Source organism: Diachasmimorpha longicaudata, chromosome 6 (genome assembly GCF_034640455.1).
Source record: "Diachasmimorpha longicaudata isolate KC_UGA_2023 chromosome 6, iyDiaLong2, whole genome shotgun sequence".
NCBI classification, from domain to species: Eukaryota; Metazoa; Arthropoda; class Insecta; order Hymenoptera; family Braconidae; genus Diachasmimorpha; species Diachasmimorpha longicaudata.
The window spans coordinates 9,470,050-9,493,515 of NC_087230.1; the positions used below are offsets into that span (position 1 = coordinate 9,470,050).

Genomic DNA, 23,466 nt, shown 5'->3' on the forward strand with positions numbered 1-23,466 from the left:
CTCCAACTTTCCATTTAGTTTCAATACGAATAAAAAAAAAAAGAATTTTAGACTCGTGTCATCAATTCCATTCTGCGGTTGTATGGAATCAGAAGGAATGAGTTTTATAATCGAATAAAAAATTAATTTGTTCGGGAATCTAAGTGTTGTGGGAGAATAGAAATTATGTTCGTCGGCTGAAATCGCGATGTGCAAATAGTTGATAAAAATTTCTATTCAGTTTATTTTACCGAGATGACGATTTTGTTAAAAAAAAATCATGCGCCAGTGCAGCGGAAATATCACAGTAAAAGGCAAAAATATTTCGGATTTAATGCGGTCATTTAATCGGTAATATCTCACGTCAAAATGTTTTGATAATTCCGCAACGATTAATTGCAATTGAGCCTCGCCCACGGCCCCTAGGCCACAAAATAATTGGGGTAACGCCACATATTCAGTACAAAAATAACGTAACTTGTTATGCGATAAGTGAGAAGCGACGAAAATTGGTCTGCTAATGGCCCCACCGAGTTAATTTCCAACATCCGGATCTAAATTACAATTGCGCAAGGTATCGCCTGACTAAAATACTCCCCCCAAAAAATATATAACAAACAATATTAATAAAAGGAGTTGAATTCGGGGAAAAGATTCACAAATGTCGGGGGATAAGTATCGGTAAGTGTGCGTCGAGGGTTTTGGGTTGAGTTTTCGCCCCGCGTGTTTCACCTCTCGAGATTTACGCGTGAGCTATTTTCCTTCTAAACATGTCAGAGTAAACTGCACGTTGGGATCGCACATGCGAGTTGGAGGGATTTCAAGTGTGCATTTTGAACGAGTGAAAATCTCATCCACTGGCCTCAGTGTGGGACCTCTCTCCTCCCTTTGATGCTTTTAATAAATTTTACTAACCACGGGACTGACTCTAAACATGCATAATGGCCGAAATCGATTGTAAATCAAGCGGTTAGAGACAAGAAACTGGGAACACCGGGGGCACTATATGGTTTTCGCCTACCACCGACTGCACTTGGATGCTGGCAGTGATTATAAATATGACACTTCGGCATTATAACGATCCTACGATTCATCTTCTTTAGTTTTCTCGCAATTATTTCGTCTCTATTTCGTTATAATTTATTTAAAAATTAATTACCGGGATTAGGAAGAATTTTAATGGTCAGATGAGGCAAATTGTTCATCCTTATAATAGAAAGATTTTTTTTATTGAAAGTTATATTCGCATTAATTTTTTAATTAATGGACAATCCTGAAAATAAATCATTTCAGGTATCATTGTAATTTATTCTTACTTATTTGGATTTATTCTTCGCGAAGAATGAGGAGAAAAATCAGACCAACACACCTCGGGATTTTAATTGAAATTGCATTTTCATTCAGTTGCAAATACAGAAAAAAATAGTGCAATTTATTTTTTATCACAACTTGATTCCGGTCTACTAATGTCAGACATTCGATTCTTTTACTATTGTAGTACAAGTATCCCGTGACACTCGAGAGAAAAAATAATTGCGATCGATGCCGAATATACACTCGTCCCCCGCATTATATTTTCATCCACCACTTGATCACTTCACGGTTCAGGTGTCATGAAAAAAAAAAAAAAATTGTTAAAGAAAAATAGTGGAATGAATCGTGGAATTATTACTGTTTCTGCGGGTCTGTAACGACTCGGGATTTCTACTCTCTGTGTCAAAGGGAACGGGGTTGACGATAAAATTATGTTGTCGCGCATCGATTGATTTCAAAGGGAAATCAGAACACTCGATGAGTGTTCGATGCGACTGATGAGGGGAGGCTCGGAAATGTATTGTTCCATCGTGTTTTCAATTTACGGATTTTTTTTTGTCTTTTATTCGTTTTTCGTAATTATCGTACATCAATCGCCCTCATCCCCTCTTACCCCAGGGACACATTGAATTATCCGTTGCCCTGTTGCGTCGACTAAATTCTAACCAGCCTAAAATTAGGCAGTGGTATGTTGACCCCGTGACTCGCTGAATGACCTTTTGGTCCACTGAGTTCAGGTGTGAAAGTCCTAATCCCTTCACGAAAATTGCACATTAATCCTCGGAGCCGTCCATCCCCTCGCTGCTCCACTATCTTCCTCGTTGAGTTTGTATTACGAGAGAGAGTTTGAATTCTATTCTAGATTCATAACTATTAATACTTAAACGTCTACGTTGGAGCTGGCCAGAGGGCTCAAGCCACTTGGCTCTGTTTCCTCGTCATTTTTTTTCTCAACAACTGTCTCTTTCTCTCATCAATGGGACATTCAGGCTCACGTCGCTGTGGATTTATCAACGGGAATGAGACTAGTACATCCAACTGCAATCTCAACTGGTCAATCACCCCGAAATTCTTGGATTAACGGAATCCTACAATTTTCAGGGCGTTTTTAACATTGAGATATTGTTGATGTTGTTTATGTCACACTGATTTCCCGGAATGAGTCAGCAGTATCTTATCAACGAGCAGATATGTCTTGATTGATTCACATTTTCGTGGTTACATCAATTACCAATTACGGGCATCACGCGGAAAATTCAGGTGCACGTATCCACTCGAATGGGATAATTAAAAAAAATCATGATAATGAGTTGACATCGGGCATAATAATTCTAAGCGAGTGCAATGAAAAATTCTTGAAAAATCATGAAACTGTGGAAATTCCATTCGGTGAGGAAGATTCCGTATTGAAAGATTTATATTATTTGGGTTATTCAACTTTCCGAAGGATAAATAAAATAAGACGTCTGTTAAGACACCAAGTAGAAACATTGGTAGAGAGTCGGACATTTAAATCTCGAAACAGCACAAGCGGTAAATCCATCGGGTCGTTTCGTATGTAAATCGCTTATCGCATCGAGTTGTCCACTCGTTATAATTAGGTATGTAGGCAAACCTCGGAGGCAAGTCGGAGTGGTGTTACTGTGAATTTTGCCCAGAGCGGGCAGAATGATAGAGCGACAGAGAGGAGGGGAAGGAGTAATATAAACCGTCGAGGAATCGTAGACACACATTTGTATATTAAAAGTTCCACCGACATGGAACATCTAACGAAGTGTATGTTAGTCTAATGACGATGAGTACGACTAGCAGCCAGGGCCCACTGCGGCTACTGATGGAATTAGGCTCTTCCGTTGTTTCTATTACAAAATAGATGGCGTGATATTGCAAAGTGGCCCGCACGATCGTCCGCGTTTTATTATTGTGTCAAATGTGATAAATAGTGGAAATTGTCGTCTGCAAATCTCTTCGAAAATTCGGAATTTTCAGCACCAAAATGCTCATCGGAATTTTTTAAGAATACTTTTCCCATCAAGGTCCAGACAATCAGGAAAAAAAAACCAGTCATGCGAAGATCTTTCAAAGAATATTTATGTCAAGATGGAGCTTCAGCAGAAATAAATAATCTCATGAATACTATGAGCAAAAAACCTCTGGACAATCGTTGGATTTATTCACGTGAAGTAAAAATTGCCCCACCAAAGGAAGAAGGAAATACCTCGTGAGGATACACTCCAGTACCAGTAATGCATCAATCCTAGTACAGCTGGTTCACGTGTAGCAAGCAGGAAGCTACCAATCGTCTTTGGTGATTATCCCGGTGGCCCTATATTCCACTAGGTTAGTTGCACCGCGGCATCATACACAACGACAGTGTGTGCATCATCAGGGACGGCGTTAAGTAGATTCACTAACCCGGTGTATAACGATACAGTTGACTGTGTCGTCAACCGACTGGATTGTCATCGTATGTACCAACATCGGTGTTATTATCCCGCCTGCCATCGCATTCAATGTTCCCTTCCGCGATGCCGTGACAGAGGACGAGAGAGATGACAACATGATGCAATACGCTCCATCAGAATCATTCACGGGTGTGTGGGTTGTTCATGAGGGAGAAAGAGAGGGATCGTGTTACACTTTATGTACGGGTTTACGTGGTGATGGTACAGATGAAGGAGGGATTCAACAAACCACACTGGTGCTACACATCATTATCATAAATGCCCGCGATTCTAACCCACGCGTAAATCTGTTTCGCAAATTGTACGGGTACCGGAGAGTTATGTCATCAGGCAAATGAACGATGAAGGGAACTGCTTGTGTTTCTAGAGCAACTCGTGTCTTGCGACTGATTTTTTTTAGATGAGTGAGACGGGGTTTTTTTTATTATTTTTCATAAATTATCCAGCAGGAAAAATCAGATGAAGGTGGGAATAAATGCCAGGACGCCAGCTAAAATCACCAATCGGCCCTTTAACATAGAACATTGTATATATTTTAGTCCCACTCCTAAGAATAAAGAAAATTCCAGGTTCAGAGTAGATATAATGGAGCATAACCAAAAATTAATGTGCATTATTCCGAGCATCATCCCATCAGCAATTGAATGATGCAGACGTGATCTGCTAGTTTCGGAGAGATCTCATTTCTTTCATCCTTATTTCTTCTCTCCGATTGAGAGATTCAATGAAGAGATAAGTGCTATTCAATTTCCCATGATTTTTTCTCTCCCTTTCCAATTATCTCGGGCCACTGAAAAATATACAACGCGTGTCATTGAGAAGTCTGAGAAATTCTCTAATTGCCCCAATTCCTCATTCTTCAGAATCATTGATCTCACTCAATGAAATAACCGTTCTCCACCACAATTCACTTATTCACTGACTTGATTTTCCAAATGGAATGTTTTCCCTTCTTCAAGAATTTTCTATTATCACCTGGTGGTAATGATTTGATGTATCATACAGCATGAGAGATGTTTAAGTAAGGAGACAACAGTTGCTTATCACCGCAAAACATCGGCGAGCAAACAAAAACGTTGCCTCGATAAGAAAACGACAAATCAATGTGCCAACATTAATTTCTCGGGCCGTTTTCGATTAAAAAAGAGATATCATCATATCCGCGGAGAAAATAAGTTGATAATGCCATTGTTCATTACTGAATGCAGTTACTGTTGTTAATAAATTACTAGTATCTGTCTGAATGGTTTAAATTGTGGAAGTACCGTGAGAAATTCGATTTCACGTCAATAATAGTTAACAATTGTTACCTGGTTAGCCAGAATCCTACGGCCCCGAATCACAAATTCGGAATTTTTATACCACCTTCACGCCAACCAATGAAGAAACACATTTCTGAATCACTCACTACTAGAACAAACCGTAAAACGAAAAATCCCTTAATTCTTTCGCCATTGAAGGCTCACAATACCCGAAGTCGATCGACAGCCGTTTGTAATGACATTTATTCACTTAGAAGACCAACAGAAATTCTCACGACTGTCGCTCTCACTCTCCAAAAATTCTAAACTCACTGATAACAATGGAATAATTTTTAAATCCTCCTCGAGATCCGTCAAAGTCACCAACTTCACCACTCGCGAAACAGTCGAACCAATACGATCAATTCATCACCAAATTTTCCAAGCTCCGGGTGACAATTGGCCGCAGCAACTGTGTAGCTGCGTATCACGGGAGATTCAACGACCAAATGAAGATTGAAAATGAAACAAAGACACAGGTGTATCCAACCGCAGTCAATTGTCGTTATAGCAAAGCGAAACGGTGTCGACAAACTGATAAGCATTCCCTGACGGCCACCAAGCACGGAGTCATGACGCTCCTTGCGTGATCTCGACAGGCTTTTTTCGTATTCTTCTGTGTATCATTTTGCATGGGAGTATTAGGCTTTGCATCCTACCCCCCAGGGACTCGGGGTTTTATAATTGGGAAATCGTGAGTGCGCGGCGGTCTATACAAAGAAAAAAAATCCGAGAAACATTGCCGCATTAGCACTGTAAAATGGGTTTATTTGTACTGCTTAGAAAAATTCACATGTCAGCACGAGAATTTTTATTGGGACTTATGGGAATTTTTTTTCGAACCTATTTGCGAAAAATTATTGTGCTGACACGTAAATTTTCCCCGGTTGTTTTCATCGTCGACTGTACGATGTATCGTTGATTTATTGACTACGTTTACCTGACGATTAACGCCAGAAGATAACTAATCATTTTGGAATCGATCACTTATAGTCAGGCAAGTACAAGTTATGTCTCATTCAACTTCGACGTATTTTTGTGTCATTTGTTGACTCGGGCATTCGCTTATCAGTATCGTTCGACAGATATGGACAATAGCTGGTCAATTATTGTTTACCGGTTATTGCCTCCCCTCTCAATTATACAAACAAATGGTTTGGCGACTCGATGAAATCTGCCTACGTGAAATTGCATTTTATTTTGCAAAATAATCGGGGAATGCGAGGCCTGAGTCGGACTCGGTTGTTTGATGCAGGCGGGGAGATGCGGACAATGGCCAGGACCGAAATATGGAAAAATATGGGGGATATGAGGGCCGTCAGCCGGAACAATTTGTCTCCAATGGGAATTAGTAATCGACCTTGAACCTCACACACGTATCCTACTCTATACTTCCCGCTAGTCGATATTTTGATGGAGTTCGTATTTGAACGAAATTATCAATTTAAGGCGCGAGGCCGAAAACTTACACTATTGATAGATAACTAGAAGATAAAATAAATAGGCGCAAGACAGCAAAATATCGATATACGAAATTTCATCGAATTAATACGTCACTTATCCAGACAATTCCAGAATTTTTATCTGAATCGAGTGGGAAAAATTACGACACCGACCTTCCAAATTTCTGATTTGATTTCGTCATCGTTCCGTGATTAATTCCCTGAATTTCATGACTTCTATAAATACTTTTCGCACTTGAAAAAAATCTGAATAAAGCGGAGGTTTATTTGAATGCCACACGAACAGATGCCACAACATTTTAATTCACATTTTAAAATGATACAAATTTTAACTTTATTCAGACGTTTTTCAGTATTAAAAAATGTCTACAAAAGGTGTGTGAAATTCAGATATCAATATTTACCCTGTATCTTAATTATTTCAAATTGTTTTTCTCACCGTTCAGCACCCGAATCTTAGCCGAATTTTATCTCAAATAATATCATGCATCACTCTGTTCAGAAATACAAACACATAAATGACTAATTTATCATCAGGCAGGGGGTGGAAAGAGGAGGAAAGGAAGGGCAATGGGTGGTGAAAGGGGAGAGTGAGAGAGGGTGGGTGATCAGGGGGTGGTTTTAGTGCGACGAGTTGGGCGTCGTCGCGTTCATGCAATCACGATTATAATTTAATGCGTCGCGTCGGCGTCGATGGTAAACGAAGTTCGAGGGGGCCAAAGGGAGGAGGAGGAGGAGGAGGAGGGCCACACGGGGTACACTCTGTGGTATCTGCACCATCGGGCATATGTTGTGCGCGTTCGAATGTAACGATAGTTATCCACAAGAGAGAGAGAGGGCCACACACGAAATAGTGTATTCTACACGGAGTCATAGATCGGCAAATCATCGAATCCAAGCGGCATTCGACAACGTAACAAGTCAACTCTAGTCTGTCGTTTAACTCTCTCTCATACAAACGGTAAAATCCCCCACCCCAGGCATCATCGCATCCCTCTCGTACAATGTGTAACATTGCCATTATATATACTCGCGGGTATTATACTTGCCGTAGTTCCCACCGATTGCCTCCATATGCCCTCCTGTTTCTATTGACAAATGCATACAAACGATCCAACACTGATGCATCACCCTCGAATCGCTGATGTTGAAATTTACCTCACCCAATTCTAGCTTCTCCCTTGTACCCTCTTGCCCTCGGTGTTGAATCAATGTGTCTCTGTCATTTATGCATGTCAGGGATGAATAATTTTTAATGTTTAGACAACTAGTTGCGTAGTAGTGGAATTTTTTCTATGTAAAGACAAGTGTCTGAGTTGAAAAATTTTCTTCTCCCGAATGATTTCCATTTCCCCTCAAATTCAAGGTAAAATGGCATGTCCGATAATTTCTTCTAGACCGTTCATTAAATCCAGTTAATTTTCTAACAACGCAACAGCCAAAATCCATCGGAGTCCTTAAACCAAAATCTGGGAAATTTTTTCCATCCCATCACCGCACTAATTACTCGCCTCGCGAGCATTCCTCAACCGCTCCCCAAATTCCATTAGAAAAATCATTACTCAATTTAAATACTCACTCTCCCGAGCTTCCGTGAGTCTCTCCGGAGAAAAAAAACCGTACAACGAAGTGAGATAAAAAAACGAAAGTCCTAAAAAAGCCATCCGCCTTGGAGTTGGCATGGAGAGACATGAATAAGCCAAAGGCGTACAGAGGTGTGGTCCTCTCCCGGGCATCGTGCTACGTAGGAAATCGCTCACCGGGAAAGGAAGATGGAGTGCATTGTACCAGGAGGAGAGGTGAGGTGGGGTTGGGCATTTTCAAAGACGTGCAGCAGGGGAAGAGTAACGCAAAGAGGGCTGCATTTGAGTATACGTTTTAGAGGGGGGGGGGGAGGTGAGCGGGAGAAAACGTAGCCAAGACGTGATTAATATAAAAGTGGGTGGAGCTTGTGTGGTCCGGAAGTGGCCGAGAGGGATGCAACGGCGGCGCACCAGCATTTCAGTGTACACACCATCCGGGCAAGAGCATTCGCGGAATCGTCTACCCCAGCTTGCGCGCTTCCCGCAAGGAGATGCGTCGGAGGAGACCAAAAGATGGACCAGCATGAGCTTCTGTCCTTTTTTATCCCCTTGACAAGCTCAAAATATCCTGCGATCCGAAAATTATTGGAAACTTCCGTAAAAATACCCCGAGATAAATAAACAAATGGATGAAAATATTTATCCTTTGGATTTTTAAGCGGTTGATTTTTTTCACAGAAATTTCGGCCTCAGTGGAAAATCCCAGTGATTGTCAGCCCTCGCCCAAGATACCAAAGAGCATTGCACAACTCGCGATATTGAGTACAGAAAAACAGGGGAAGGGGGTGAAGTGAGGGTGGACGAGGTTACCTTCCCCCTCTTTACCACCCCCATCCCCTCAACCCCCTTCCTCACCCACTTCTTTAACGCCCACCAAGCAGACTAGTACCGCCTCCGTCTCCGGACCGTTCCACCTACTCTCCTGCATCTAACCCCCCTGGGGTCCTCAGTATTCTCAGACCAAATCCCTCTCTGTGTACCCTCCGACTCCCTATTGCTTCTCCTCTGTCTCTCCCTACCCTCTCTCCTCCCCCTTGCTGGCAAGGGCGCTTCGTCGACCATGCACTCAAGGCAAAAAACGGAAAATATTGAGAGAAAAAAATATTTGTAGTTTATGAGCACTTCTGCATCCAGGTTAGGCATGGATATCTGGAGATAAATGGTATCTTACCCCGATGATTGATAAACCGTCCGGGATTGGGGACCAATCGGAATTTATAGATGTTTCGCGATGCATAGCACGGTAAATTTACAGACGTATAGTTGATCTTGCAAATAAATAAGAAATAATTGTACAATCACTTCTATTTTATTGCAGCTCAATTTTTCTTTACGTAATAAATATTTATGCTGTTATCGTTATAGTTAAGCAAGCATCAAAATAATTTTACTGATTCATAATTGCATTGGCTGAGAAAAAAAATTTTTTTCCTCCGGCTTAAGGCCCTGGGGAATGAAATTTTTCTAGTGACTTTCGCAATCAGTAGGAGAACCTGAGTTCTGCCATTTTTACTGAATATTTCTCTCCATTCCGAGTAAATGACATTTGACATAGACATAACGTGGGAAATAAAATTTCCATTCTTCCAAAAATACTGATAATTCCAAAGGGAAATCCTCAATTATCCCCTATCATCAAAATTTCACAAGGTCATCAGTCGTACGGGAAAAGTGAGATCTGTATCTATTCATCGATAACCGCTTGACGCACAACAAAATCGCCCACTCGACTTATGAATAATTACCACAAGGTCAATTCATCTTGACATGTACAAAAACATCTTAATTCCCCCCCGCCATCTCAATCGTAAAATTAATTTGTGCAAACGGGTTAGTCCACCATTTACGGAACGAGGGGATATGTGATCGTTAAAACGTCACTTCCACGAATATCGGTAGGATCGTGTCTCTCACCCCGACGACCCCTTCCATCGTCTCTCTTCAACCCCACCCCTCCGCACCGTCGGGACCCTTTTCTATTGAAATGAAAACCCACTCTCCGTGTATTTAATCGATCGCAGAAATTCCTGAGACTAGAAATAGCCACAACAACCTCTTCAAAACACTTTCTCTATGATCTCAGGCATTGAACAACATCTTCCAATGGTGCAACATCACAACAGCATGATTTTGAATACAGCATGCAGATATTACAGTCCAATTCTGTGACTGAAATCTTGTGCAAGTTTATGACAGTGCAAATTAAAATAATAGTGTGTCATGAATAATAAGTATTATTAAAATAATAACAGAATAATTGAAAAGAATATTTATTTAATGAATGATAACGCCGCATTCAGAACAATCAAATCATTTTATCGATGATTTGTGTGCTCTATTGTCCTTCTTATTCATTGGTTTATAAAAAAAATGTTAACATTCAATATAACTGATGGACAAGTATCCGATATTCATATAAACGCAATGCCACTTGCGAATTCACCTACGGCGAACTAAATCGAATGGAAATAACTAATTCAACGAAGCAAGACTAGTAAAGAAGGTCCGGGTGGGGGGGAGGGGTATTGTTGAAGGTCGCTTTTATGAACGCAGGATGCAGTTGAAATCAGATGCGATTACATCAAGATGCATGAGAGATGTGAATCGAGGGGGTTACAGAGACTAAGAGAAGAGACTGTACCAAATAATAAAAAGAAAACAGCCATGAATATAAAAATAATCATGAATAAAAAATCAGTCAAATGATTCCAATGAAAATAAACTAGTGATTGTGCATTAATTAAATTGTGCATTTATGTGGGGATGATGATTGATGCATTTTGGTACATGACGATCAACATTGCTGTACCTGGACGGGTCTCCAGCGTGGCTCCAGCATGCTATGACTCCTGGAATCCTCGGATTGTGTTGCTCGTTCACCCGTACTTCCAATTTTATTTAAAACTCAAAACTTGAAAAATTGATTTTATTTGGATTATCAGTTAAATTAAATTCTTAAAGTCTCTGAGTCTCTCTAACTCTCTTCCCCTTATCCTTTATCCCTTCTCTTCTCCCTTGACCCTTGACTCCCCTCCCCCCCTAGCCCCTCAGCCACCACCGCCGCCTCTCCCCCCCCAGCCCACCCACTGGGTAAGGACGGCCGCGTGCGCCAGGCCACGTGTTTACGGGGGAATGTTATCAATGACGTCACCAACAATTATTATTATTTTTATTTTTGCAGGGCCGATAGGCGATAGTTTATTTAACAAATGGCGAGCCGCAGCTTTGGTTCAACTTGACGTCTCTTCAGTGTACCGTGAGTGGTTTTTTTTTCTATTGTAATATTTATTTTTAATGTTTATTGGTGTTTTACGTAGAATCGGTTTTGTGTATAAAGGGGTGGGAATTGTGTGTTGCCGGGTGCGTATGGCTCGCGCGCCGGTGGCTGCCGTCGCGACTCTGCAGCGCCTCGAATAGCTCAGCCGCGCAAACCTTCGGCTGACGCGGCCACGCGGCTACTGAGTCGGCGCACTTTGACATTTTGCCACACGATCAACCGGCCTAGGCTACGGGCCACTCTTTAAATTCTTTTGCCATCTCTGCTCTATTGTCTGTTTTTATTGTGTACAAGGGCAGGGGGGGAGGGCAGTGAATGATCGGGGAAATTTTAATGTTGAGAGAGTCTTTACACATTGACTTGTCGTAGATTGTAAAAATAAATTATAATTGAGGGAGGGAACGGGGTGACAATATTCAACTTTAGCATTGGAATGAGAATTGCTGGGTAATTCTGGGAATGAGATCGATGGTCGGCAATTATGTCTTTAAGTACACGAGTAAATGGCGGATTTATTTCTACTGCGGTGGAAATTTTTGTCTGATTTTTCTCAAAGATCCAGATATTTTTATTACAATTAATTTCTCGACACTAAAAAATTGAATGGTTAATGGACAACTCAATTTTTTAGGTCAATTAGTCGTTGACGAATGGAAGGCATCTGAGTAATTCGCGAAAAAATTACCAATTCATTGAAATTTTTTTTCCGAATTGTTATATTTCATTGAAAAGTTCAGAATTTTCAGGGAGGAAAATTCAATGATAATTCGAAGTTTAACTCACCCCAATTTTCAATATTCGCAATCAATTTTTGAATTTCAGTCAAGATTAGAACTCTCGCATTAGTTACATATGAAATAATTGATTTTTTTACACAGTCGATGCACTGATAGAAAATGTATAAACCTAAGAAACTTTTCAATTTCCAAATGAAAGATTCATAAGTGAATTGATCATAAATGGCAACGGCTCAACGCTGGAAATGAGTGTAGACACTTGTGCAATTATCTCTACCTCTACTCAATTAAATTATGGAATTTCACTAATTGGATTCGCTGACAATTATCAATACTTCAACAAAAAAAAATTCCAATGTTTCAAATTCAAATGTTTTTTGCCTGAATACGTAACTGCTCTTTGATTATTATTATTATTGTGTTGGAAATTTGCATTGCGTGATTTTGTTAAATGTCATAGACAGAAAAAAATCCAAGTCTAATCGAATTTCGCGAGGTGGATGTCATGTTTTTCTCGTTTCCTGTTTCGAATGCGCTGTAGAAATGCTAGTACAATGTTTGTTGATAAATTGCGACACGTCATTTGTACACCCAAAGAATTTAACTGGCGCAACACGATGGCTGCGATGTGCGGAACGCGACACGTTAAGAAACAAAACTGGGTAGAAGATTCAAACTCGTTAATGTCAAAACTCAAAGCAGCGAGACAACCCCAGTTACCAAACAATTCCAGTATCTGTTTGTTTGTTGTGAGTTTGCCGGACGTGGGCGAGGAACAATGCCAAACTAGCCTGCAAGTGTAACAGTGCCGACTAGGGGTTATATCGATAACAGGGTGGACGTATGATGACTCTGAATGTGCTACAGGTCAGATACCGTAGCGAGACCATCAACTCTATGAGCAAGTTGAGGCGATTGATACATTAACACTTTCTCCACCTCAATATACGGTTGTCTCGGTCTCCATTGATTATTGAGGAAGACTTCAGTGTGTATTGAGGTCATTTCATATTTTTGAGGCGTGAAATCAATGACTGAAAAAGCTGATGTCAGTGGGAAAATTGAAATCATAAAGAAATTGATCCATTGACAGGTTGACATGAAAGATGCTTTTAAAAAATACGAATTCTCATTCTTGAAAAAATATATGAATTCATCAAAATAATTATAAAATCACGAAAAAAGATAAGACAGAAAAAAAATTACGTGGACGTTGGGAAAGAGTAGAGAACATTCACATAACTTTCTATTGGTCTAATTGTCCGACACAATTTTTTTTCTGTGTGGTCAACAATCAATTGAATTTCGTCTTATTAATGTTTCTCATCAATTTACCGAAAACACTCCAGGGAAAATTCGTAGCATCGAGGGACAAAGAGGATGGAAGGTCATTGAGTCTCCATACTACTCCACAATAGTTGTTTACCAGAGTCATACTGATCGATACTCTGTTGTTTGCTATCAGAGGGTACCATGCACGCTGGGCGCTACTTGCCCAACACCAAAAGTAAACATATACCAACCCACCTAAACCTATACCTATACCCTCTTCGTCAACCTACCGTTATAAACACACAATTCCCTGGAACGATTTCCTCCCAAATTCTAACACCGTAGAATTGACCGCTCTCAGACACCATCTTCATTGGTTGAGTTCTGATCGTTCGAGAGGAATCTTCCAGGGTGTTCGAATTAACCTCAAAGTGATGGGGTTAAGGAAGAGGGTGGGAATAATGTTGTTCCCTATAGGCTGATTTACACAAATTTTTATTGGAATGGCGAGTCATTTGTAGGTAGACAGTGTACAGAAATAGCCGGGGGTTAACTGCACCCTTGAGTGGGGTCATCTCTGAACGATCTCGGGCAGTTTCACCTCATACATTTGCATAATAGGAACTGCCCCGGTCTCTCAGTATAAACTCGGTGAGGTGAGAGTGTTAACCTAAGAGGTTGTCGTGACTGTCATAACAATAAGACCATTTTCTTCTCACAATTTTTTTCTAAGAGGACACGCAAAGGAAAAATATGCATTGGCTTTAGGAAAATTTGACTAAATTTGAGAAACTCCTTTTCTCAAGTGTAAGAAATTGAAAATTTAAATTCGAGCGATTAGAAACCTTTTATCCATCCTTAAGCTTGGATAAAAATGTCCCGGGAACCCGTTTATTTACTTTTACTGAGAACCCCGACCGGGAAGCCCATAAAGTTGGCCGCAAATCGGGTGAGAGTTGCGTAAACAAACAGTGAAAACGATATAATTTACAAAGGATTAGAAAGCCAAGGTCTAGAGAAAAGGGAGAGGGCGACAAGGCACCCTCCACAGTATCTCATCGTCTCGCTCTTCTCGATGCAAGGGAATAACTGTTTCTGGTTATAATTGATATCCTTGCAAAGCTCCATAATCCCCGCAGTCTCCAGTCCACAGTGGAAGGTCCCTGTACCAGGGTGAGTGTACACGCGAACCCCTTGAAAGTCGAGACCCATTCCCATTTATACTGGCAATGGGAATTATTATTTTCCGACATCCTCTAAAAATCGTCATTCTCCAGCTATCGACTGTGTCCTTTGATTTTCCCACCCTTCCCACTCATCATTACACACATTTCTTCAATACAAAGATAACAAAACCTCTGACATTTTAAACCCACCATTTTTATTTACCACTTTTACATTTTTTTACTCTCCAAACCCCTCAGCAACGCGCGTCACTCAACTCTTTTCCCAGACTCCAATGAATGGAATCACCAGTGATGTAGATGGAGAAGGGATGGGAATGGGTTATAAAATATATCTCGAAAGTATGGAGATGGAGTTACAAATGCATTGAAAATATTTTTATCTCCAATTACATGAAAATATTCAGACAATGAACGACTGTACGGGAATGAAAAAAAAAAATGTGTAGAAAAAAAAGCAGCAGAAGGGTGGATAAGAGACGTAGACGGGTGACGGTGGTGGAGAGGGAGGAGGGAGGTTGAGGTATAAAAAATTGCGAGAAAATCCACGGTCGGTAAAACAGGAGCCCCGAGGCGTCTTTGAGGTCGATAGACAGCGAGAAAGAAACTGGTGCTAGTGGAGGAGGGAGGAGTTGCGGAATGACAAATTAACGAGTCGCGGTTTTCTTCTCACGGGCTTTGGAATGAGAGAGGGGAATGCTAGAGCAGTGCAAATCCCTCTCCCCCATCCCTATCCACAAGTCGTCTAATCCCTCGCGAACGAAACGGTGACGAAGCCGTTAAAAGAGATTGATAGTCGCCTCTCGTCGTTGTAGTTTTCGATATCCTATACCGAGTGACTACAGATGGGGATCGAACAAGAATTTCTTGAGAGAGGGGGGTCGTTGTTGTCCCCCAATGAGGGGTGCAAAGTCTTGCCGTAAATACCGCTGGCAAGTGGCGAGACATTAGTCAGACGCTTAAATGTGACTTAGGTATGCATCAATTGCGAATGAGTCTTAAAATACGCTATCAAATGTTGGATCTATGTTTATTAGGGTTGTGAATAAAAATGGCGGACGAGGCAGTGCTCACGGAGAGACATATTCCCCAAAATGCGGTGGTGGAGAATTTTTTCCTGGCACTAGCTCATAGCTGAAAAATAAATACAACGGTGGTCTGAGAAGAGCTCATCAAGCCGTTGAAGATAATGGAACCGTCAAAGGGATTCCCACTCGAAGAGACGAAAAATACCCCTCGAGGTATATAACCCTAACTGATTTACGGGAAAACAAGACTGTTTAATATTTCTCACGGAATCCCCTGGCGCCACTGTCGACTTTCGGCTTGGGCCTAACTTATTTAGCCCGCTTGCTCTGGTAACCACGGGAATTTATTAAAATTTCCTCTCTCTTTTGGTCCGTGATAGCGATCTTCAGCCCTCATCTTCACCCCTACCACAACCTTCACCCACCCGCGTTAAATCCGCAGTGTCGCTCCCTTGAGCATAATTTATTTTATTAAAACACCAAAACAATTGATTATTTATTTTTACCGGTTATAAATCATGGCGTGAAAAAAAATCCTGATAGGAAGAAATATTGAATGAATTAAAGTAAGTTAGAATTAACTGAGAAGTATTCAACTTTCCCTCAAGTTCACTCTGTGACTACATATACTACGACTTGACGTGTGTGATAATTTTTTTCAAACTTTCTCCCCCGCGAGCTAAATATCCTTCATTTCCCATGATTTATCTATTTTTGTGAGACGCTTGAATAAGTTGATATAAGGTACTAAAAGTAAGCTTCCCTCCTCCTCAGCCCTAAACCGTTTAAGGGGAAGGACGGAAAGTTCGAGTGGTTTTATTTTCCCACAAGGAATACAATCACAAGGGATAATTATTCGAACAACCGGTGTGTCTCGCGCAGAGCGCGAATTATCGTGCGATTTATGGGTTTTCTCGTTTGCCACGTATATACAGAGGCCTGAGGGGTAGCGGGGGTGGTTGTCTCCATTCTCCTACTCTAGCTATGATATCGCGTTTTCCCTCCCTCCCGCATCCTGTACACACACTGTTCTCACTCGGCGTTTAGAGGGAGGGAAAGGGGGGATTTTCCTCATAGCGTGTACTCCCGTATTTAATCTATATTTAAGCAATTGCTAGTGTCCCGAGCGAAGGCGTCGGGTCATTAGCAGAGGCGCGCCATTGTGGGCAATATCTTCTAGATGCAAACTGTTACATTTAGGTGAGGATGTAGGAGCACTCAAACAACTTAAGTGCTGTGGTATGAGATATCCAGCATTGTGTAATTATAATTAGAACAGAATAAAAGTCAGTCAATACAGTAACTCTAATGAGATTGAGAGGGAGTGCAGTGGTAATTTTGAAGGAAAATCCATGTAGATAAGTTCCTATCCATTTAAATAATTCTAGCGGTTATGGAAACACCAAGAATCACCGTCAAAAACTCAAATAATTTTAATTTTTAACATAAATAACAAATATCATGATTCCACCTCGATGTGAATGCAAATTAGAATATTGAAAATTATGGTGATATCAAGTAACGTCTAAATTAATACCTCAATTCCTGGAAAATCTCATTAACTCCGATTTGTATCCCATCGTCAATCCACTGACCGTATTTACACTCATCACAACTAATACATCACACAACTCTGAACAATAAACCCCGTATCCCCAGGCCATGTTTACTCGTGAACTCACCACTCCTCCGCGATCCATCGGAGCACACGAACACAACCACTCGCAACCCTCACCCAGCCCTCCTCCACACCGAACCAGGTACTATGAATCCGTAAATACTGGAGTTAAATAAATAATATTCATGAATTAAATAAAACGAATCAAACACTCAAAAAAAAATCCATTATGTATTCAACAAAGTCATTTCCGTACCGCCCCCAAATGATCCTATAAAATTTTACAATATATAGAACAGCCCAGTACAAAGGTAGACTAGAATAGTTTAAGGGTTAAAAGCACCACCCGGATCTTCCAAATCAGTAGCAGGAGGGGGAGAGGTAGGTGGAACGATCTTGCAAGAGAGCGCAAAGGAAAATTAGCCCAGAGGGACTTCTTAACAACTGGAAGAAGAGGGCCATACGAAGGGGATTGGCTTTCTCACGCATCTAACCACCCTTGTGAGACACACAATCCACCCCATCTCCTCCCCCTCCTCCAACCCTCGTGTGCCTCAGTAACTCTGTCGAATTTGTAGTTAAGGCTGTAAACGTAAACCTGGGAATTCTCTAGCGTCTTAACTTCCCTTTAAAACCCTTTCACTATTTTGCCATTCCCTTTCTCTCCCCTTTTACCGCCCTCCCTCTCCCAAATCCTTGTCGCCGATATTTTCCAACGACCTAGCACTTGGGTTACGTCGACGTGAAAATCCCCGTCAATCGTATATATAAAGGCGGCAGTGGGGAAAGGGGGGGGGGGAGGGAGAGAGGGTTGTATATAAAGCCACCGGTTGGAAAATGCGTTCACTGATATTGGCCAAAGATAATACATTGCAGAGTACCGATGGCGGTGGTGGAGTAAGAGTAAGGAGGGTTGAGGGGGTGGGATATGGAGAGAATGTAGAAAAAGGGAGCGCGTTGGAACATAAAAAGATCGCACGACTTATAGCGACAGTGGACATTACTCCTCTCTCTTTTTTCTTTCCATTTTTACCGAAAACGAGAGGGACAAAAAGAGGGAGACAAAGGTGGAGGGGAAAAAAAAAAAATCACAAGTCACTCTGGATTTATGGCGCATTCGGTACATTCGATATTTTTCTATTGTCGATCTGGCCTCCCTCTATTTGTCTTATTTATGTTTCTTTCGGGGGAGCCCCTGGCCAGCTCACCCATTTCAGTGGATATGGACTAAACTATGGTCATACTCGCCGGTTTTTTCGAAACTCAAATGTGAAACATACCCTTTCGTACTGGATACTGATGGGACGGGGTAATAAATTTGGAATATAGAGGTTTGGACGGTGAGATAAAAATACTGTTAGTAGCTGTTGTGATTGAATTAGAGATGGAAACATTCATTGCTGGCTGGGGAGATGCTCGGGGAATTGAGATTGATTTCTATTGAATAACCAAATTCGTGGAGGACACTTGAAGCAAAAGATGTCCACAATTTTTCTGGAAAAATTCAGATAAAAATTCTAGAGTTCAATTTTCGATTTTTTATACCAAGACAGATATTTTTTTACGGGGGTTGTTGTGCTTGAATTAGCGATCATTCATTCCAGGTTGTGAAGATACGGTCGGTATTGAGATTGATTTTTCTCGGATAAGTAATTCCTTGGGATGTTATTTATAGATAATACCCAATGATAAATTAATCGAGATTCAGTGAACATCGATATAATATTTGCTTCGGAGGGTAATATCGAGGGTCTGAAACGTTTGATAAGTATAACCCCTTTGGGTAGTTTGGTCTCGCATCTCAAGCGTCGAGGGCTCCTTCGTTTTGGGGCAGTGCCCATCCCTTCTATTAAATTAACGTAAGACGAGATTGAAGGGGTAGTGGAATTGTATTCAGTCTCCCTCGTCCTTATCACTGGGTCAACCAACATCAGCTTTTCATGCGTCTTACGCGAGTGTGGGGATACATGTGACGCCTTTGGACAGTCAACGACTGATAGTCAATCGTTAATTCAATCACTCCTCCTTGCACGGTTCACGTTTTAAAAGGGATGTCGGCTGAGGAAATCTCAATCGTGAAACACGAGTGTGGATAACGAGAACGTGTGGGCCTCGTTAGAATTAACCCGCACATGTGACGGCAGAAGATCTGATTTGATTCGTTGAGGGTTGATGCTGGGGAGTGAGAGGGGTGGGGGTGGGGGACGTTGTACAGAAGCTGCCCCTATAAACTCGGAGAAATTTCTAACGACAGTGGAACATCTCAACAGTTATCCTTAAGAATCTGTCATTTTGAGAGCTATTAATGATGTTTATACCCCCAGATAAATATTCAACAAAAATTATTACCCTCTCCCTATCTTAGCCCAATTTTTTCCGTTCAATCAACCCAATATAGTCCTCTCAACAATGGTGGTGAATTTCGAAATTTCTAAAACATAATTATGCTGATCACGTTCGTCAATTTCACGTCAGATGAATCTCCATCGATCGCATTTATTCCTAACCTCCGAATCTTGTGAAATGTCTGTTCGACTAGGAGAGATATTACACTCAATCTATTATGAATCCTTATACGTATCACCTGACGTTAATCCTTCCCATAAACAGACACTGTATCACGAGGACAATCCACTCTCTGACAGTTCCGCATTACCAACCAGATTACCTATTTCTACTGAATCGATTTCCCTTCACTTATGCCTCATTCTCACCTGAAATATGTCTTAAAATTAATGGCGAAAATCGTCAGCCTGATGTTTCCAAATTCTGCGCAACCACTTAATAGACGATAATACCTAAATGGTATCGAGAGATGATATAAATTTTACTTTTCATTAAAAATTGCTCACCGAAATTTAATCCACTAAAAAATTTCCAGTATCATCACCAGATTTTTTCTCGACACATACGTTCACTCAATTTAGCTGTTAAGACCCACAATTTGTTGTTAAAAATCAGCAATACGGTGTGAGGACGAGGGAAGCTCGTCTACCGGTGACCATCTCCTTAAACCGCAATCCCCCTGGTTAGAACAATTTCGTGGGACTTGATTTCGAGGAGATTCTATATACTCTGCCCCACCTCTCAACATGCGGGCATTCTATTATGCAATTAGTGAGAAGCCCGGAGGAAATTCTAAGGGGATAACCAGGGGTACATCGTAGCTAGACACCCAAGGTATATCGTTATCGGACATGACAGGACACGGCCGTCCGACACACCCTTTCTTCGTTCCAACTCGTCCAGATCTAGGAACAACTATACCAATTTCTCTCCCCAAAAAGCCCATTGCCTGGTGCAATTGCTTATCTTCAAAACATTGCCTACAATTTCGAGGGCTCCCGATAAAACTGGGGGGAGAGCCTTTAACAATTCCCGGATATTAATTAATTCCCAGGTTGCGCTGGTGGTTTTTTTTTTTTTTTTTGAGACGTATATTTTGATTTTACATATCCACCAATGACGCGAAACTATTGTGAGATACGGAGGTGAGGGATTTAATCACAGTATCTTTTTATAGCTGTCACTATTGATCTGATTGATGTACTGAACTGAGAAAGTACTTTCGTTCACTCGGGGATTGATTTTAGTAATTTAAAAGATATGTTAGGAATACATGATTTGGGACCGATTGGGAATGGGAATTTTTGGTTTGGAGGGGTCGTTTACCGACGAGGTAACTCCATAATTGATTGGTGATGATCTCTTTTGTTGATTCGCGAAATGGTGAATACGATTAAAATAATGTAAATTAATGGTAAATATTACGTGAAAAATCCACAATGTATTAATTTCTCAGGTATCTGTAGATGAAACCGTTCAAGTGGTGGAAAAATTCCGATAAATTAATGAGACAAGCGCCCACGTAATAAGATGGCTACGCTGTGCTATCAGCCCCGGTCCCTCCCTGGTTATTAATTGCTCTCGTAAAAAAAATAAAACTCGAGTCTGCTTCATGCGCATCGAGAGATCGCACTTGAGTGGACCCAGAAATTCAGTCTCCCATAATTAACGTGAAAATTGAAATCTCCTTGATAATTTAAAAAAAAAAGAGGCGAATGTTGGCGCAAAATCTTCAGAAATGATGATTCAACACTGTTTATCAAATTCAGTGTCTATCGTAAGCTCAGAAAAATTGAAGGGGAGACTTGTGCGAGTGAGAATTTGCCTCGAAATTTTTACACACCTCCACGAGGACAAGGAATTTTTCATCGTTACAACGAGGGGTGGAAAAAAAACTGTTGAGAGGGAAATAAATACAAATTGCAGGATTACCATCCGCTCACTTTTTTTTTTTTCGAGGAGCATCATGACTCGCATGAGCGAGGAAAGCATCCACCTCCAGACACATCAACTTGGGCGCAAGCTCAATTTCTCCGCAATCTCAGCTCTCAATTTTTTTTTTCCTGTGCTCTCGTCTTTTTGCTTTCGTTCCACCTCATCGAGCAAATTTACACTTGTCATAAAGTATTTGGATATGTTTTTGCTGTGAATTCGCGAGCGTTAAAACAGTAGTTTTGAAAATGGCACGGTTTTAATGCTCACTTTATCCATAAATTGTTTTATGTGGTTCTGTGCGGAGCCAGGATACACGATCGAATGGCATTAAAATCGCGGAAATATTGCCAAATATGTGGGGGATGTGGAGGAATGAAAGTTGCGGGACTTTTGTAACGATCGAATAAACTACTGAATTTCCATGTTACTAGATTGTTCTTTTATACTCCTGAATGTTCGGTGGTTTTTTTTATTGATTAGGGGATAAGGCCAATTCGGGTCTTGTTTGAAAATTATTCGTAAATTTTGTAGCAATTATGTCGGATTTTTTTGCAAATGAAACAATTAGATTTTGTAAGGCCCGTTATACATTTTCGGGGGAATCGATAATCTGATTTTTTCCATAATCTCATCGATCAATTCCCTTCATCGGAACGACAGTCTCGATACCACTCAGCGTAAGAAAAGTATATATCTATTACCCACAAATCGTGAAAAAATAAATAATTCAGGTGCCATCAGTGTATCAATTATTCATCAGCACTGAAAATCCACTGACACGGCGCACCTCAGCTATAGGTTCTGGCTTATTTCTAAGATCAATTATACTCTCCAGATAACTTCCATCAGATATAGATACTTGGTGTGCACTTATGCGGCATGAATGATGGAGCTTACTTGAACGAGGGAAAATGTGGAAACGTAATAATGCAAACATTTTAAAATTTCTCCACACTCATCGACTAATTAAATAACTCGGGGAGTTTACTACCAGTATATCGGCCGTAGCCCGGCGTCATATTTCACCCTTTACGGAGGTGTGAAAAAAAAAGACGTGCAACCGCAGATTTTCGGATTTTCTCACTAATTAAATATTGTCGGGGCGTTCAACATACTTCAGCAATTTTATTTGAATTTTTGTGGAGCTTCTGCTAACAATAAATTGATAAATATTTTTCAAAGTATTTTTACGTACGTGGAAACCATAAGGGGCTTATTACACTCGAACAACTTTGAACTTTGGCATCACAAGATCGAAAAAATACTTTCTTTCGCCAACACCATTGCTCGGGAGGAGTGTTTTTGTCTTAGTATACGTCAATAAGTCTCGTGCTAAAATCAACATCAATAAATATATATGCAAAATCCCAGGGAAATTCATTAAGCAGTGAAGACTGTTTTGTTTCATCAAACTTTTGTTCAACTTTTCTACCCCCAACCGAAAAACGGGTCCCCGAAAATCCGGATGAATATTTATGCCCAATAATTCTATTCATAAACACCGCACTAGGAACTAATTAAATTTATGCAAACTCAAAAGATATCGAAACAAATTTCCGTAAAATTTCCGAGTTTTTTTTTCTCGTGGGAAACTTAAAAGATTAACCTCTGGTAATGTCACCCAGGAGAGCAAAAAATTACGTTTTCCCATCATTGGATTGGATATTCAAGACCGTGGAGGAGTCACAGCAGGAGGCCAAGAGCCAGAAAGACAAGTGAGTGCAAGGTGGTGAATATACCACCACCCGAGTAACTCTAACCCTATTTTCGTATTCACAAAGGATTTCAAGTTGCTCGACGAGAATTTTTTCTCCACAACCAGTGGCATGTTTCACCACGGCGTATACCATACTGAAAAAGAGGGTGGGCATAGGTAGAGGCAGCCCTCGAGTCACCCTCTGTCCCTTGTCCGCGAAAAAAAGGGAAGGAAAGCCTCGCAGTCATCGTCCCTCAGACAGAGGTCT

General features: G+C 40.8%; 2 protein-coding genes across 6 annotated transcripts in view; one reads left to right on the forward strand and one right to left on the reverse strand.

Moving 5' to 3' along the window:
• Foxp (Forkhead box P) overlaps positions 1-11,134 on the reverse strand; it is a 138,264-nt gene extending 127,130 nt beyond the window's left edge. For 3 of the 4 annotated variants that reach the window (XM_064123311.1, XM_064123325.1, XM_064123327.1), the window contains exon 1: positions 10,915-11,134. In XM_064123311.1, coding sequence (XP_063979381.1) covers positions 10,915-10,944 — 30 coding nt within the window. In that variant the 5' untranslated portion in view covers positions 10,945-11,134. Of the gene's footprint in view, positions 1-5,068; positions 6,330-10,914 lie in introns of those variants that run through there. The other variant, XM_064123326.1, reaches the window with a different exon arrangement.
• The window catches only part of Sha (shavenoid), a 76,295-nt gene that overhangs the window by 7,447 nt on the left and 45,382 nt on the right, over positions 1-23,466 (forward strand). For both annotated transcript variants that reach the window (XM_064123305.1, XM_064123308.1), the window contains exon 3: positions 11,287-11,361. The gene's annotated coding sequence lies outside the window, so the exon portion shown is untranslated. The remainder of the gene's footprint in view (positions 1-11,286; positions 11,362-23,466) is intronic.